This window comes from Paramormyrops kingsleyae, chromosome 2 (assembly GCF_048594095.1).
Source record: "Paramormyrops kingsleyae isolate MSU_618 chromosome 2, PKINGS_0.4, whole genome shotgun sequence".
Classification (NCBI taxonomy): Eukaryota; Metazoa; Chordata; class Actinopteri; order Osteoglossiformes; family Mormyridae; genus Paramormyrops; species Paramormyrops kingsleyae.
In genome coordinates, this window is record NC_132798.1 from 26,778,170 (window position 1) to 26,795,173 (window position 17,004).

General features: G+C 39.8%; 2 protein-coding genes across 6 annotated transcripts in view; both read right to left on the minus strand.

The window, feature by feature from the left end:
- Window positions 1-4,087: 4,087 nt before the first annotated feature.
- Window positions 4,088-9,771, minus strand: LOC111850291 (myogenesis-regulating glycosidase-like). Its single transcript, XM_072708834.1, has 4 exons — window positions 9,565-9,771; window positions 8,515-8,627; window positions 8,143-8,411; window positions 4,088-7,202 (listed from the first exon to the last, which is right to left on the minus strand). The coding sequence occupies exons 1-4, from the start codon at window positions 9,635-9,637 to the stop codon at window positions 5,411-5,413; spliced, it is 2,247 nt and encodes a 748-aa protein (XP_072564935.1). The 5' UTR covers window positions 9,638-9,771; the 3' UTR covers window positions 4,088-5,410.
- A 2,951-nt stretch (window positions 9,772-12,722) lies between these two features.
- LOC111850317 (protein FAM219A) overlaps window positions 12,723-17,004 on the minus strand; it is a 30,756-nt gene continuing 26,474 nt past the window's right edge. For 4 of the 5 annotated variants that reach the window (XM_023824083.2, XM_072708852.1, XM_023824079.2 and 1 more), the window contains exon 6: window positions 12,723-16,438. In XM_023824083.2, coding sequence (XP_023679851.1) covers window positions 16,280-16,438 — 159 coding nt within the window. In that variant the 3' untranslated portion in view covers window positions 12,723-16,279. The remainder of the gene's footprint in view (window positions 16,439-17,004) is intronic. The other variant, XM_023824081.2, reaches the window with a different exon arrangement.

The window sequence follows — 17,004 nt, forward strand, 5'->3', positions numbered from 1 at the left end:
TCTGATGGGCATGTCTCATGGATATGTCTTTCTGATGGGCATGTGTTTCTGATTGGTATGTCTTTCTGATGGGTATGTCTCATTGGTATGTCTTTCTGATGGGAATGTCTCATTGGTATGTCTTTCTGATGGGAATGTCTCATTGGTATGTCTTTCTGATGGGAATGTCTCATTGGTATGTCTTTCTGATGGGTATGTCTCATTGGTATGTCTTTCTGATGGGTATGTCTCATTGGTATGTCTTTCTGATGGGTATGTCTCATTGGTATGTCTTTCTGATGGGTATGTCTCATTGGTATGTCTTTCTGATGGGTATGTCTCATTGGTATGTCTTTCTGATAGGTATGTCTTTCTAATGGGCATGTCTGTTTGATAGGTATGTCTTTCTGATGGGTATGTCTGATGGGTATGTCTGATGGGTATGTCTTTCTGATGGGTATGTCTTTCTGATGGGCATGTCTCATGGGTATGTCCTTCTGATGTGTATGTCTGATGTGTACGTCTTTCTGATCTGTCTGTCTGATGGGTATGTCTGATTGTTATGTCTTCATTGGTATGTCTTTCTGATGGGTATGTCTTTCTGATACATATGTCTTTCTGATAGGTGTGTCTGTCTGGTATGTCTTTCTGATGGGCATGTCTCATGGGTATGTCTTTCTGATAGGTATGTCTGATGGATATGTCTTTCTGATAGGTATGTCTGATGGATATGTCTTTCTGATAGTTATGTCTGATGGGTATGTCTTTCTGTTCGGTATGTCTTTCTGATCGGTATGTCTTTCTGATCGGTATGTCTTTCTGATGGGCATGTTTGATCGGTTTGTCTGATGGGTATGTCTGACGATTAACCAAATAAAGCAGCACAACATTACAGTAACTAACAATAAATAAACCACTAACTTACGTGTACTGTTAGAGCATTTATGTAATTTATTTCAACTTTATTTTACCAGTAAATGAACTGAAACCAGTTCTCACTGCTTTATGTACTTTTCGGGAGAAATAACAGATAACGCATTGGAACTTCCTGGGATACAAACGTCATGCCTGTGACTAAAATCTTCAGCCAATAAGGGCAAAGTTGTGTCGTCACAGAGGCGGTTCCAGTTTGTGCTGCACGGTCTGTCTAAAGTCGTCTTGCTCTCGCGAGGATTTTGTACTATGTGACATGGTGATGCGTGGTGACGTTTTGGAACATTTCTTTGCCGACTTCGCTATCATGCGATGTGTATGAAGTGTGTGGACTGTGAAGCACTGTGTCCATTGAGAAAATGTATACAATGTAACGTTTTTAAAGTAGATGCATCTGACTGGTTGCATTTGAATTGAGGCGCGTAATGAATAATGATACTGTTCTGTGAGGATGTGCTGTTTTCTCTTTTTTTCCCCATCCCATCGAGACCGCTATGTCCGAGACCAAGACAAGACCGAGACCAAATAGAGTCGAGACCAAGACAAGACCGAGACCACAAAAAATTGGTCTCGAGACCAAGACCGGTCTCGAGAACTACAGCACTATCTGTCATAAAATACTACCTATCGAGACGTGCTATCGAGCCTTTCTGCGCATGTGCAGTTCCACCGTCTTGGGATTAGGGTTAGGTTTTAGGGGTTAGGGTTAGGGATAATATGTATGAAATGGAGCAATGGCATATAATACGCATACAATTTATTAATTAATAACTGTTACAGTGAAAGTTATTCTGAAAACCCAAGGGGTGTGCATTGTTCCCTGTTGTCCACTGATCAAAGCACACTTAACTAGATGTGCCTGTCTTGTCTAGTTTTAAAGTTATTAACCCATTCATGTATTGTCGACTGCACAGTATACGGATACATTCGAACATTCAAAAATTAATTAAAATTCGCATGTAAAGCAATCTGGGAAACAAATATAGGGGTGTGCAACAGTCGCCATAAGCCCAAAATACTAAACCACTATATGTTGTTACAGCTGAAAGGACCTATTATATTAGCTATTAATGGTACAAATCACAAAATGTTTTGAAGCGGAAAAATTGATGTGCATCGATGTCTGTGTACTGGACATCACAATTCTGTCATGAAAAACTCCCACCTTACTTCCGTAAAGATATTAAAGCCAGAAACCTGAATATGGAATATGAGGCTAACTTAAACGCGGTGAGAGGTTCCTAGTCGTTTTCTCACTACACATATGCTTCTGTTTTGTCCTGTTGTAAATCATTTAATTGTTTGTTAAACAATGGCTCACCTTCTATTAAGTGTCATTGAACAGATACCTTTTTATTATTAGCTGTAAAACATAGAAACACGCTATTAAGTGGATGCTAGACACAACAAATCTTTCATAATGAGTAGAAATATAAATACATAGCCCTACCACTTGACATGATGTTTTATATTTCATCTTTACTTGCTGCCACGTACGCTTTCCACTACTATTGCATTTGAAATCGGATCAGTTATTGTTAACATTAGGTTTGCATTATGAGTAACATTACAGTAATGGAACTTCAGGGAGCATTACATTACTTAGCAGCATACAGGGCTGTCAAGTTTTGAAGACAGGCAAGAATGACATTCCACAGGATGCCTTTTCATTGGTTGTTGTGTTGTATTTTACCCAGATACAATAGTACTATTTTCTGATTGGCTATTGTGTAGGCCCTTTCTTTTTTTTTGATTGGCTGGTAAGTGACAGGCTCTTGGGGCAGATCTTGTCCGACTTAATAAAAAAGAGGCGTGTTTCCGATGGGAAGCGACGTTTTTCTTGACGTTTCGTGACGTTTTCATCCGAGTTCCGACTTGGAGAGAAATAATCGAACGTACCATAATGTCACTCAACTCAGAATTTCCGAGTTCCGAGAGAAAAACGAACGCACCATTAGGCTCCAGCGGAGACACGCTTGTTTTATAGTGAGGCGCTATTAGCCTACAAATTATTTTTCCGCGTGAGAAATACAATGTGTGGCGGGAGTGCGTGACAAAAGACTGAAAAGAGTGACTGTCACTCTCAATGCGTGAAACTTGAGAGCCCTGAGCATATAATAGGTAACTTCTGCATTGTGTCGCATCTGTTAGCCTCTGTAATTATATTAACAGTATTTCTGTTCTTTTCAGAAAACACTTCATAGTCTAATACTCGGTCGTGAGATATTTTAGAGCACGTTTTATGACCGTGAAAATGTACGTATGCATTTTCTTCTTTGTCAATACGTTGTCAACAAGCCTGCCTGCTTTTGTTGGCTGCAGTGGTATTGGACTTTCTTTACAGCGTTGATTTAAACTCCTCATAACCCTGCATAATTAGCATGCAGTCTTCCTCCGTGAAACATACCCATCAGAAAGACATACCAATGAGACATACCCATCAGAAAGACATACCAATGAGACATACCCATCAGAAAGACATACCAGTCAAACGGTGCCTTGCGCTGCCGAACGTGCTCCATTTATGTGAACACGCACAAACTCCAATGCAGTTAACACCGATTTAACAAATCAACTTCTTAACTGGCGTCGTAGTACTGATTAGCCCCGATGGAGTCAACCTGATTTTGTCAACCTGGCGTTCGCAAATTACCTCGGGGTTAAGTCAGATTTGGTTAAACCCCCTTCGTAGTACAGGCCACTGGTCTGGTGGGGGGAAAAAAAAATCACTGCTGTATGCATGCAACCATCCACATCTACAGCCAAATGTAGTACGAACAAAAGTTGCAGTGCGATCATCCCCAGGCCAAAATTACAGGAAAGTGCACACAGAAAAGTATGAACTGACCTTGACACCTGTAATGAGAACAGTGGCAGAGGTGGGGAAGAAGAGCTTTGATCTGATAAAATAAAATAAAATTTAAAAGGATTGCAGCCCACAGATCCCACACCAGTGCCACAGGGGGCAGCCCAAGCACCACGTCAGTGTCACCTCTGGATGGTGAAATAGCTGCCGTCATAGGCGAAACAAACGTCCCTAACAGAAACACAAACGCATTGTTAGAATGGAAAAACAATGCCAAAGACATTTAAAATGTCACAGGATGAATTAAGACCTTTCATGTTTACTAAGTACATATACAGATACAAAAAGACACTTAGACAGGTTGTGCAAATATATTTTCTTTAAAACAGTATTCATGTTTTTTTCCATATATAATTACATTCATTGTATAAAAGAATCTCATACAGTGCAAAAAAATATATATAATGGGCTCGGATTCTGAAAATCATATAAAACTTGTTTATGCTTTGCAAATGTACTATAGCTACAATAAAACCTCACCTGAGTATACAGATCAGTGCAAAAGCAGTTTACTGACTGCAGGCATTTTATTGGCAGGATACGCCAATTCAACTGACTAGCAAAATTGCTCTTATCACAGATTTGACCTGCTGCATTTTATAACACTATATATTAAACCTCTTTATCATGCTAATTTCCATTAGCATGACGACTAAAAGAACGGATCTAGGGTGTCTGAAAGTCATCACAATCGGAGGTCAATTCATTAAACCATTTTGCAAAGAGCCAAGAGCCTGCAGCCATAGCTTGGCGTGTAGGGGGTGCCATTAGATGCTCTTCGTAAAAGTCATTTTGATTTTCCCCATGGAAAATGTGAAATATGCCAATACTTTTAGCTCAAAATGTGTCAGTGTAAAGTATCGTTGACACACACTCAATCATATAGTCCGCCCTCTAGTAAAGAGAGATACAAAATGTAGTGAGATATGTATGCATGAGTAACCAGTTAACTTTTACGACTGTTGTACAAGGTGTCAGCTGGACATCTGTTAGGCAGATGTAATAATATACATCATTATAAATAGGAACTGGGATTATTGGGATAAGAGTGACGCTGCTTAGTGGCCAGAGCACACTGCCGCCTCACTGCATGTGCATGTGGACACACTGGCTGACCTCAGTGCTGTAAAACAATTAAAATGAACAATGAATCAGGCATTAAACCTAGCTAATAAACCCCAGTAAAGCATCAACCTAAGCCCAAATCCAAATGCACCAAGGTCTACATGCTTAAAATTTCAATCATTTGACATTACAAAAATGATTTGGAAACCATCATTCAATTTGCATTTTTGGATACATTTAGAATTCATAATATATTAAAAACACTCTCAAAGGCACATAAATGGCTGCCTCTAAATGGAAGTCATCTCTATTTTCTTTAATGTCCAGGGAATTAGACCTACATTAAAATAAAAAAAATTAATGCTTAAGTTTTACACATGAATGCTACCTTGGAAGTACTCCCATCAGGTGAGCCATTTCAAAAAATTTAAATACTAATAAACTGCTATGTTTTCCTGAGTTAGGCACAAGCATTTTAAAGAACTTGAGAAAATTCACTTATGCAAAATATTTTATGTATAATGCAGTGATGATTCATTTATGATGTAAAATTTCTCAAAACAATACCTACTGTGCCCAGACAAAGTACGCAATCTCGTCCAGGTCAACTGGGTAGTCTGTGAGGTACATGGGGCCCTTATCAAAATACTCCCCTTTGTAGCTTTGCCACTTCCCAGCTGGGAGGTAGATATCTCTCTCCTGTTTCCCCGGCTCAAGAACTGGTGCAACCATGAGATCATCGCCAATCAGGAACTGGGAGTCAATCTTATAAGCAGCCTCATCGTCAGTGGCAATCCACCACAGAGGTCGCACAATGGGGTCCCCAGTGTCTAGAACTTCCCCTGCAAGCTCCAGCACCCTGGGGGCCACCAGTGTCTCGTGGAGCGCTGTGAACCGCTGGGCAATCTGGACAACCTCATCATCGTATTCCCAGGGTGGGATGGAAAACTGCATGGCAGGCATGAAAGCGGAGAGCTCCAGCCAGCGGATGTATAGTTCCCGGTCGGGCAGTCGCCGACTGCTGTCAGTACGATTGAGATACATGTTACCACCGATTGTGCCAGGCAGGATGAACTGGTAGCCCAAAATGCTAATGGTTAACACAGTGGGGATAAGGGATTTGAGGCCCAGCTCGTAACCCCATACAGAATCACGGTCAATGAGGCGAAAGAAGCAGGAGATGTTCTGCGACTGGTACCCGACCCGGAGTTCAGCTCGCTCGTTGAAGGGGATGGCCATCTCTGTGTAGCGGCGAGTGAAGGTACTAGGGTCATGCAGGGGAGCGAAGGTGCTAAACTGCCGGGGCAGATAGCTGGTCTCACCTGCATCGAACTTAAAGGAGGCCACCCCGTATTTGGACTTGAGAGCACGCAGCTGTGAAGCATACCAGTCCCGGGTTTCTGGGTTTGTGAAGTCAAAAATTGCACCTATGCCATTCCACCAGCGCACCAGAGCTGGAAGACTTCCAGTGGGCTCCCGCACAAATAACCCCTTACGCACTCCTTCGCCAAAGTTGGCAGAGTCATAGTTGGCAAAAGGATGAGTCCACAGGGACACAAGAATTCCATCGGCCTTTAGCTGCAGGAACATGGCTGTGGCATTTGGGAATTTAATGGGATCAAAATCAAAATCCCCATAGTTGCTTGTGTAGCAGTCAACCAGCTCCAGGTGGCTGCAGTTGAAGCCATACTTTTGGATGTTAGCTACGTATGTTAGCAAGTTCTCCTGGCTGACTACACTCTTGTGCAGGGGTCCCGTGGACCATATAGGGTGGTGAAACACTGCTTCAGAAGGAACCTTATTGGGCTTGTTGAAGTAGCGCCGGACCATGTACTTATGAATAGAGGTGATGTCAGAGCCAACACAGACTCTGTAGCTGAGCTCGGCATGGCCCTGTGGTCCTTGGAGCAGTTTGTAAGGGCTGTCCTGATATCTAGCCTGAAAGCGCATGGTCTGTGCTACTTCGTCCCAGCCCAAGTGGAACGGTACCGAATCGTTGATCTTAATAGCTACAGCATTAGACGAGAGCCAGTAACGCTCCAGGATGCCGCCAAATTTATGCCGGTTGGAGTAGACGTCACTAGTGATGAAGGGTTCAGGCTCCTGCTGGCCTGCTATGGAGAGGGGCCAATGCTGAGTGGCTCTTTCATCGCCGCCATACCAGTGTGAGCCATTGTAGTCCATGGCGTGTTCCACAGGACGCCCAGGTACCAGCTCCTCCCAGCGCACCCTGTAGCACATCACTGTGTCCCTGGGCCACACTACCTGGATGAAGAAATTGACTTTGCCCACATCTGACCTGTCACAGCTCAGTATCACTCCCTTCTTCGAGCACGAGTCCAAGTCAAGGGTTCCTGATCTGTATTTCCATAGCCAAAGAGAGAGAGAGAGAGAGTCATGCAAGTCACAGGTATTAAACAACTTAAATTCCTAAGAAATCCAAGCAGTAAAGATCTAAAAATGCACGTTTCCATCAGCCTGATTATAGTTCCTCAACCTTTTTTTTTTTTTTTTTTTTTTTTTTTAAAGTTCCTATTCTGGAGTAGGTATTTTTCGCTCAACCAGGAACTACTGGGTATGGCGTATAGCGGTAAACTTTCTTTATAGGTTACCCATGAGCAATTTTGGGTAGAAGCAGAAGTGGAGCAAAAATTGAGTAGATGGATTTTTTTATTTTTTTTTTAATCTCAATTACATTAAATGCATTAACAAATACAATTTTTCTTGCATCTCCATATTTCTGCATAAAAAATAATTGGATAATCAATTCATTTTTGTATAATCTTGACAGTACCAGCGGTGAAACTTGCCAGCACTTAACATAATAACGTTACGTCATGTATTCTGTGGAAGATCAATCTGCTGACCAGATCTGATGATGAATCAAAAACATGTCATGGGCTGCATAAATAAAATGCTATGTGCTGTTGGTTAGAAAGCGCCTGTCTACTTTGTGTAATCACTAATCTCTGTCACATGCTCTTACACCAGCTAGTGTGTAGACATCCTCTGTGTGTCCCAACATGTTAGTTGCAGTTGACCAGTCAAAACTGAACTGCCCTGAGCAGATACTGTTATTGTACATAAAGCAAATTGCTATACATCAGGAATGAACATTTCATCTTCAGTTCACGTTTAGTTGTTCATGAAACGCCAAACAGCAAAAAAAGTTAGTAGTTCCTAAGCATGTTCCTAAGAGATCACTGACACTTCGCAAAGCACAATTATAACCGATGTAAAACAGATTTAATTTCAATAGCAAATAACACTGAAGTGACCAGAGTTACAGCTGAACACACCTGAAAGCCATGCGGAAAACCACGACTCCCGCCTGATTGCGGATGACAAACCCATCCTTATGGAGGTTCAACAGCTCGGTCTTCAACTGGTCAGCCTTCTTCAGGGAAGCCGTGTAGTAGCACCAGGCAGCCACTGCAACAATTAGCAGGACGACACCCAGCATGCCTGCACCTATCAAACGGTGTCCTTCCCTGCCCCTCTTACGCTTGCTGGCCGCAGCGTTTCCTGTAGGGCCTATGTTGCCGCACTCAGCACCACCCAGGACCACCTGATACATGGTGGTGACCAAGTTAGATAAGGTTCTCTTTATAAAAAAAAAATAGAAAAAAAATCAGGCAAATAGACCACGGAACAATGGAACCAACATGTACCAGTGTAGCTCCCAAATGGATGCGAGTGCTGATGTCATTATGAGACCAAAAACTCTCTCTTTGCAGTTTACCAGGCCATCTTCCTTTAAAATTTTCTCCAGCCTTTTGTATACCTGTAGAAAGATAATTATATAAAAATCAATTTTAGTGAGGAAACATGCTGAGAAAATATGCAAATACACAAAAAAATACACAATCAAAAATGCAAAATATACAGTCAGATCCATGTTTATATTTGATACTGTACTGTTTATTATGTAGAATTTGAAGTGAATTTTTTATTTAAAAAAAAAAAAAAAAAACAGCTGCAGTTCAGGTTTTAAAAGCATACGAGCCTAAAGGCAGATTTGAACGTGCAGTAATGCTTTCTTTAGGTTATTCTCACGCAGTGTTTAACCGTTCATTAGCAATTCAGTAACAAACTGATAATCGGAAGAAGTATTACTATAATCCTGCTGCTCTGAATACGATGCCACCTTAGACGATGCAAGCATAGTTCAATCATACTGGGGGACCAGGAGGCATTACTTGTCTGCATCACACTAAATACTGTATGTCTACGGCACTGATACAACCTGTAAATAACTTGAGTGGTTAACAAGCAAATTAAATTTACAGACTCACATACCCCGCAGAGCAAATAGGAGGAGCGAATGCATTTATCTAAAAAAATCCAACTCCGACTAACTCGAAATCAATGAGCACAACTACGTTTCGTAACTTAAAGTAGTACCGTCAGACCATGCCTGCTCCGCTTCTCTATGTAACTTCAGCAGATTCTCTAAGAAAACAACTTCAAGTCCACTATACCCAAACAGAGCAGAATTTTTTTTTATTTTACAATTAAATCCCATGAAAGATAATCCCTGCAAATGTAACAGGTGAATCGTGCAGCACGACACAAACACAGACCCCCTACTTTCGCACAAATACGACCTTCTCTTGTGGCATTTAAACAGGTACAGATTTGTTTCGACGTAATGAAACTATGATCAGTCACAAATACTAACACATAAAAAGGATGCCATTGTATAACTTAAAAGGCTTTACCTCCCCGGCGGCGGAACCCGCACACGACCCGCACAACACCAGGCAGCCGAACCCTTATCGCGTCCGCACGCATCACGTGCTGCAGTGACCTCAGGAAAAGCCGGTCCGACGCCGAAAGGGAGGAGGAGCGGAGCTCGCGCTCCCTCCTGAGTCACGTTTTGTATTGTTAAGCGAACATCAAAGAAATACTCAAGTTCTGTTCTCCCCTTCAAATTCCACACTTAGGCTTGGTTAGGCATTTATTGCATTTGAAATTCTGCCATCTTCATCGCACATTAGGTTTCTGTGTATGTCTTGCAGTACATTTCATTGCTGACATTTCTGGTTCATTTCGCACCTTTTGAGTACGGTAACAGTTGCGATTTTCGAGCTGGTAGTTCGTTATTCATGTGTGATAAATACGCATGAAGTTATTTCTCAAGAAGTTAGCGAAACGAGTATTGTACTAAAGTTCAGAAGTAAACCGCATACGTTTTATCCGGCGTAGGTCTTAAATTAGTTTTATCTGGTGTTAAAAAGTAGTGGCTGTTCTCGTTGGGTGTAATTTTAACAGTTTGATGTTACGATAAATTGAATGTATGTAAATAATGCTATTTTGGAACTTGAAAATAGCGCTTGTCATACTTGTGCAAGAAAAGGAAATATTTAAGTAGCATTTTAATATTCCAGTTAAATTTGGCAACATTTCAGACACGTATTTGTTTAGTTGTGGGAAATCTTTTAACACTTCTGGTTTATATATTTATATATCAATATATTGACGCGATGTCCTTGTCCAAGGTGAAGGAATTGATGTGTATAATCACTAATCTCAGTCACATGGCGTTAGAGCAGCTAATGTGTAGACATCCTCTGTGCCAACATGTCAGTAGCTGCGATTGGTCGGTAGTGTAGCTATAATAAAACAGAAGATCATCATAATCATGATGACTATAGTGGATTAATAAAGAGGTAAAGAGAGGAAAGGGAATCACACGTACTGTGGCGCTTATGCAACATCTGCACGTTGATCTGTAAATTTTAACAACGTGTATCTTAAATTCTGTAACGTATACCGGAAGGGGATACTGCATTGAATTGTGCAACATTATATTGTTATTTTAAAATCAGGTTAATGTGATTTTTACAGAAATGACTATTACATTATTAGATTATTACATGAGTTAGTACATGTTTACATTATACACTGCTGGACAAAAACAAAAATGAGGCAAGCAAGATTTACCACCTTTTATGATTACTTTTCTTTAACAAATACAGGTGAAATAAGCAACTGTTTTGCAATAATATATGCATTGTCTGTAGCCAGTGTGCAATTTAGAAGGGGGTGGCTTTTCCCTTGATTCTTTTTCAAAAACTGAGCCATTTGGGCAAGCTGTCTTACAGCCTTTCACAGCATGCTGCGTCACTTCTGTTCCATTCATGTCTGATTGAAGTCTGAGGATATCCAGATTCCACTGTATACAACTCAGAGAATTGGTCACACATTTCAAGTGACAGAATCTGTGGCACCGAAGGCAGGTTCCTGAAGATCTAAAGTGACAAGAAGTCGAGATGACAGAAGGCTGACAATGACTGTTCAGAAGAATTGTAAGAAGCCTCTGAAAAATTAGCACAGGAATTCAGAAATGCGCAAAATGAGGCTGTTTCACAAAGAACAATTACAAGACAGCTCAAGGAAGTTGGTTTCACATCAAAAAGATGTGCAAGGAAGCCATTGCTGTCCACTAAAAATGTGGCAGACAGACTTTTGCCACTTCATGGTCACCATGATTTTCAGTGGTTTCGGCGTCTTCTCTGGAGTGACGGGTCACCGATGCTCCCAAACGCTGTCTTGGTAGGTCAGGAGAGAAATTCAAACCAGAATGCCTGTCCACCACTGTGAAACATGGCGGAGGTGGGATAATGGTACGGGGGTGTTTTCTGCATCTGGTAATGGTGAACTGGTGCAATATGAGAAGTCCATTAATGCAAATGATTTCTGATGGCAGAATGTGCTTTTTCACTCTCTTGGTGCTAATAGAGAGTTAGATGTAGCGCTTTGTCTTCTTTTTAGCCCTTTCATTCGCTGTAGGAAAGGGAGAGCATCCGTAATTTGAGGTGCATGTGGGCTTTTGTTGTTTTGGCAAAATCCACAATCTGATGCTGATTGTCAGTCTGTCACATTATGTGTGTCTAACCGCTGTAAATAAGTCATAGTGAAAAAATCCCTTGGTCTTTAACATATGAAACTACACGTGCATTATGTCATACTTCAATGCTAGCCTTAACAGTAATACTTATTAATAAGGCTGAGTGTTGGGTTATAATGGTGAGTGCACATATTTGTTAAGTACTAATATTAATTTATTACATAAGAACCAAGATTTATCAGTATCATATACATGTTCTAATACTCATAATCATAAATTCTTATCCGAGTTGCAAATAGGTCTAGCAACAAGCAGATTTTGTTTGACAAATTTTGAAAAACCGCCATGGCTCAAGCGGGGTTTCCTCAGCTGGTTACTTTACTGCTTTTTGTGCTGCAGGACATCTGGCTGGAACTAATGGAAATCAGCGTATGTATATGCGCAGTTTCATCACTCAAAGAAACAGGTGAAAATGTTGCCCTCAGGTGAAATCGTTAAATACCAGAATTCATTATTTAAAGTGGAGAGTAAAATGCAGACTGAGATTACAGAGGTACTAAAGTGTGACAGGTCGAGGTCACAAGGCCAGTTGGGAGTTTTATTTAATTTGCTTTAATTAAACTGCATTATTGGAAGACCAGAAGAGGACAGTATGCCAGTTTATCACAAAGCGTAGCACACACAAAGAATAATTCAGGCACGCAAATCCAGCCAAAGATTACAGTATGTCATTGGATTGTAGGGGCAACGGCCAAAACACAGGAACATGCAAACTTTACACGTGTCGCGATGGGCATAACCCTGCCAGTGCAAGTTTACAGTGCGACCCATTGAACTACTGGAGCTTTCAAAATGAAAATGAGGGTGATGCCAGGGTGAGGAGACCCCTTATTGAAAAACAGTGGATTTCATGTATGCACACCTCCAGGAAACCTTCAGGAATGTTGTATTTCAGTTCTGTAGTGTCTATATTCAACATTCTGGGGGAAAAAACATTAAGAACAAAAATCACAGACAATCTGACAATTGTTGCTGCATTAATTTATTCATATATTACACTACACAGAACAATAACACTGTTAAATACCAGTATGGAAAATGTTTACATATTTAAACCATAATAAAAATTGGTGTAATTCTATGTTAAAAAAGAAACATTTTTTTGTATCCCTTTTCAAATTTAAATGGTGGCATTAATGTACAAGACCCTTAAAACTGAAAACTTAAGGCATACTCAGGCTGCAAACATATCTGAATGTCGAAAATATGAATGTAATTTCAATAAATTAGAGGACAACAGCCAACAAGAAACCCCAAAAAACATAATACAGCCATTTAAAAATTAATCATATTTCTATTCTCCGAGCAGAAAACAAACTTAGAAAAAAAGAAAATAGTTTTTTTTTTTTACATTATAGTTTAGGCAAGTCTCTTTTGTGTTTGTGATTCAGGAGATACCCTTGGCACATGATCTGTACTTACTGAGCTCTCTCTGCATAAGGTAGTGAGATCAGACTGGGAATTGGTTCAACAAAGCCAGCAGAAGGAGAGAAGTCTGTTTGCTTTTATGCAGAATATCAAAACCTTCTCAAACATTGCTTTTCTTAAATGCAAGAGCAGTAAAGCAAAAATATACATATTAATCATAACATAAATAGTGCACATAGAATTTTTTTGCTGTTGCAGTGGAGTATATTAAGCAATAGGAATTACTCTTCCTGCATGTGCTATATAAGTACTTTTAAATAGCTGAGGGGTAATACTGTAAAAACTTTGCAATGGACCATATACAACATGTATTGAAGGAAACTTGCCACATTTTTGTTTGGAATCTGTTACTTTACACAGACTTAGCAGATAGTGTCCTTTATGAGAAACATAAGCTGCTACAGGACTGACTATAGGATAAATACATTCTATAAAAATTTCATATTGCCCTTTGGGTCTTAATATATTCACTAGTGGATTGTGTTTGCCAGTAAACTGTAGACTTTGAAAGTTACAGTAATAAATGGATAGGGGGCGCCAAAACCTTCACTTACTCTTCAGGTTAATTTAAGTTTACAAATGTTCCAAAGAACGTGTTTAAGAAACACAACCTATGGACACTGGATTTTTTTTTTTTTTTTGGGGGGGGGGGGGAATAGTGGGGGTGGGCTGTAAGTTCCCTCAGCTTACAAGCGGATACATTCTCAGAATTATGCAAGAGTGTAATATGACATGATTGGGTTAGATTGGAAGTGTATGTGTATAACGTATGATATAATAAATTTCCCTCTAGTTCCATCACTAGAACTGTTCATTTATTTACAGGTACAACTGATACAACACAGAAGAAAAGCAAAAATTCTATGGCAGAGAGCTTTATCCTTTGACATGTGCAAAGATATACAAAGACATGTGCAGAGATTTCAAAAATAAAAATGATCTCATAGGCTGTTTTGATCATGCTTCTTGAACAAATCTGCAGGTTGGCATTGCTGCCCGGGACCTTTTCTTTTCAGAGCCAGTCATTCCAATGTTATTCAGAATGAATGTTGCATATTTTTCATAATTTCACGGTCACCACCATTCTCAAAATGCTAAATGGCCCAACATAAAAAAAACAACAAACAGAGCACGGAAAGGAAATTTGAGACAATCGCCCATTACATTCTGTAACAGAACTGCAATTTTATACTGGAAAAAATGTTCATCCTCAGAGAGCTTAATGAGTTTCCATTTTACTATTTAAAATAAATATCCAGAATTAGGACTCTGGAATTCCAGTGCTTCTCTCACACACATACTGATACCCAATAAATTTAAATGTAAGAAAAAAATAATAATCTAATTTGCATTTTTTGCCACATGCAGAGTTCAGAGAATTTTTGAAATTTGGTATACCAGGTTTGGTGTACCGCATACTGGTGAAAAATATGACCACTGTGCAATTATAACTAATCATTTGAAGGGAAAGATCCTAGTAAATTTAACTAGTAACTAGTACAGGGGTGAGCAATCTTATCCGCGAAGGGCCAGTGCATATGCAGGTTTTTGGGATAATCTTTAGGTCGGCGGCTCAAACCCAGGTGTGAGGATTCTTCATCCAATCAGTCCTCTAATTAAGTGATTTAATTATAGAGCTGCAGTGACAACCCACATACACACCAGTCCTTTCTGGATAAGATTACCCACTCCTGAACTAGTAGCATTTGCCAGAGACTTTGTTTCTTTTTTAACCTTAGTAAAACTTGTTCAACTTGGCTATAAAAGCTTTAAATAGATAATGTATTATTTTTACCTCTAAGTTATCAACTACCAATTTCTATCTTCTTTACACCATTATCATAAAAAGGTGTGTTTCTGGATTTTCAAAGACTATTGTTGCTGAACATTTCGTTTGAAAAAAGCAAAACATTTCTTTTTCCATTTGCCAATAGCAAGTGGATTTTAGGAAATGCATGCAATGTGCACCTTTCACACCAGTAGGGGAACACATAACATTGAAATGTTTAAATCTGCCACAATTTCCCTCTGATTCCTTTGTTGTAAAATAAACTTCTTATGGACTGTTCACACACCCGGTTTTGCTATACCTACATGAGGTAGGCTTCGTAGTACCAAAAACCAGTTCTTTCATATTACATATCATACATTCAGTCTCAAAAACCTCAAGTGATTCCCCACAAAGTCCCTTTAAAGTTTTCTTAAATAGGGAACTGTTAAATAGTGGAAGCAGCAGGAGTTGTACACTGGGAAGCAAATCCTAAATTAAGCATCTAAACCCATAGTCAAGGCTACTTTGGTTTAATCATGATTTAGGACATTTTTATTTATATATGTCAAAGAAAAGAGTTACATCAGACTTACAATTCATGGCAATTTAGTATTTCTATAACAATGGAGGAAAAGAAAAGTATCCTTCTGTCAAGCGGAAAATTAGTTACATACAATCTTCTCTAAACAATTATTTAAATATTAACAGAATTTAAAAAATCTTCATATGGGGGGGGGGGAAAGAAGTAAAAAGTGCAATCTCTTAGTCCATGCTACAGTGATACTTTCAGTTTAATTCTTACAGATACCCAGAATACCCTGGGGCACCAACCGGCTGAATAATCCTGAGCCATCACGTTTTTCATTCCCGGCTACACACACTCCCTCACTCCTGGTCCATTTTTAAACTTGTACAGATACACAGAGCCTTGGATAAAAGGAAAAAATGACTGAAAGGGTGACTGGCTTTTCATTGTTGCTTGTTCCCAGTATGTCTGTGTTTCCGAAGTAAAAATGTTTCAGCTATTTTGATGGTTGTTTGATGGTTTTTTTCAATATATATGTTATAAACATGATCCTACAGTGTTGGCAAGAGAATGATGCCAGGCAGCCCTCTGTCTGATTCCTCCAAACTTTCCCAACACCAAGAGTGTGTCTCTACCCACTTCTGTTTTTTTCTTTTTATGCAAGTTTTGTACTGATATTTTTTCACGTGATCATCATACAGGTGCCCTGCACCCCAAACCTCCCCCACCCACCCCTGGCTCACTGTTGCCACCCTAGTGGCAAAGTAAACTCACTGCAGATGTGGGGAGTGATGCAAACTACTGGATCTGACAGGCAGCAGAGGAGGTGGCCTGGCAGCAGGTGCAGGTGGGATTGACTGACTTCGGTGGAATGAGGTCCAGGTCCTCATCGTCTGGTATTTCATCTAGCCGATACCCATCTTTCAGCAGCTGGATATTCAAATCCTGGTTGATCTGCTACAAAAGCAAAAGGAATTCCCATATTTATAACACTGCATCAATTGTCTCTATCCTTACAGGTAAAGAGTACTTCTCCAGTGAAGCACATTTAGCCATTAGCAAGTTTATACTTATGCATCAGTTTAGAATAGAAACCAATGGTAAATGGTATCAAGACATTAGTGATAAAGGCTTTTGCACAGATGGGATGTTTTTCCTGGCTAACACTTATTCAAAATGTGCAGAATTAAGGAGCGGTGAAATTAAATGGATGTAATACAGGGCAACACTTTACTTGAAGCAGTCTACATAAGGGTGACATGTAACCGTCATAAGAATGACGACACGTCATGCACATTAATGACACATTATTGATGCTTATGACTGTTGTCATAATGTGTCATTCAGTTCCAAAAACCGAATGACACATTATGACAACAGTCATAAACATCAGTAATGTGTCATTAATGTGCATGACATGTGTCATGTCATTCCTATGACAGTTACATGTCACCCTTATGTAGACTGCTTCAAGTAATGTGTTACCTAATATAGCTAAGGTGGGCAACTTGATATTTTAAGCT

Bases quoted from the DNA above. Each gene is read 5' to 3' on its own strand.
- LOC111850291 (XM_072708834.1), bottom strand. From the start codon at position 9,637: ATGCGTGCGGACGCGATAAGGGTTCGGCTGCCTGGTGTTGTGCGGGTC. The intron at 8,628-9,564 runs GTAAAGCCTTTT...ATCTTTCTACAG, and splicing joins CGGGTTCCGCCGCCGGGGAG to GTATACAAAAGGCTGGAGAA. The intron at 8,412-8,514 runs GTACATGTTGGT...ACCATGTATCAG, and splicing joins TCCATTTGGGAGCTACACTG to GTGGTCCTGGGTGGTGCTGA.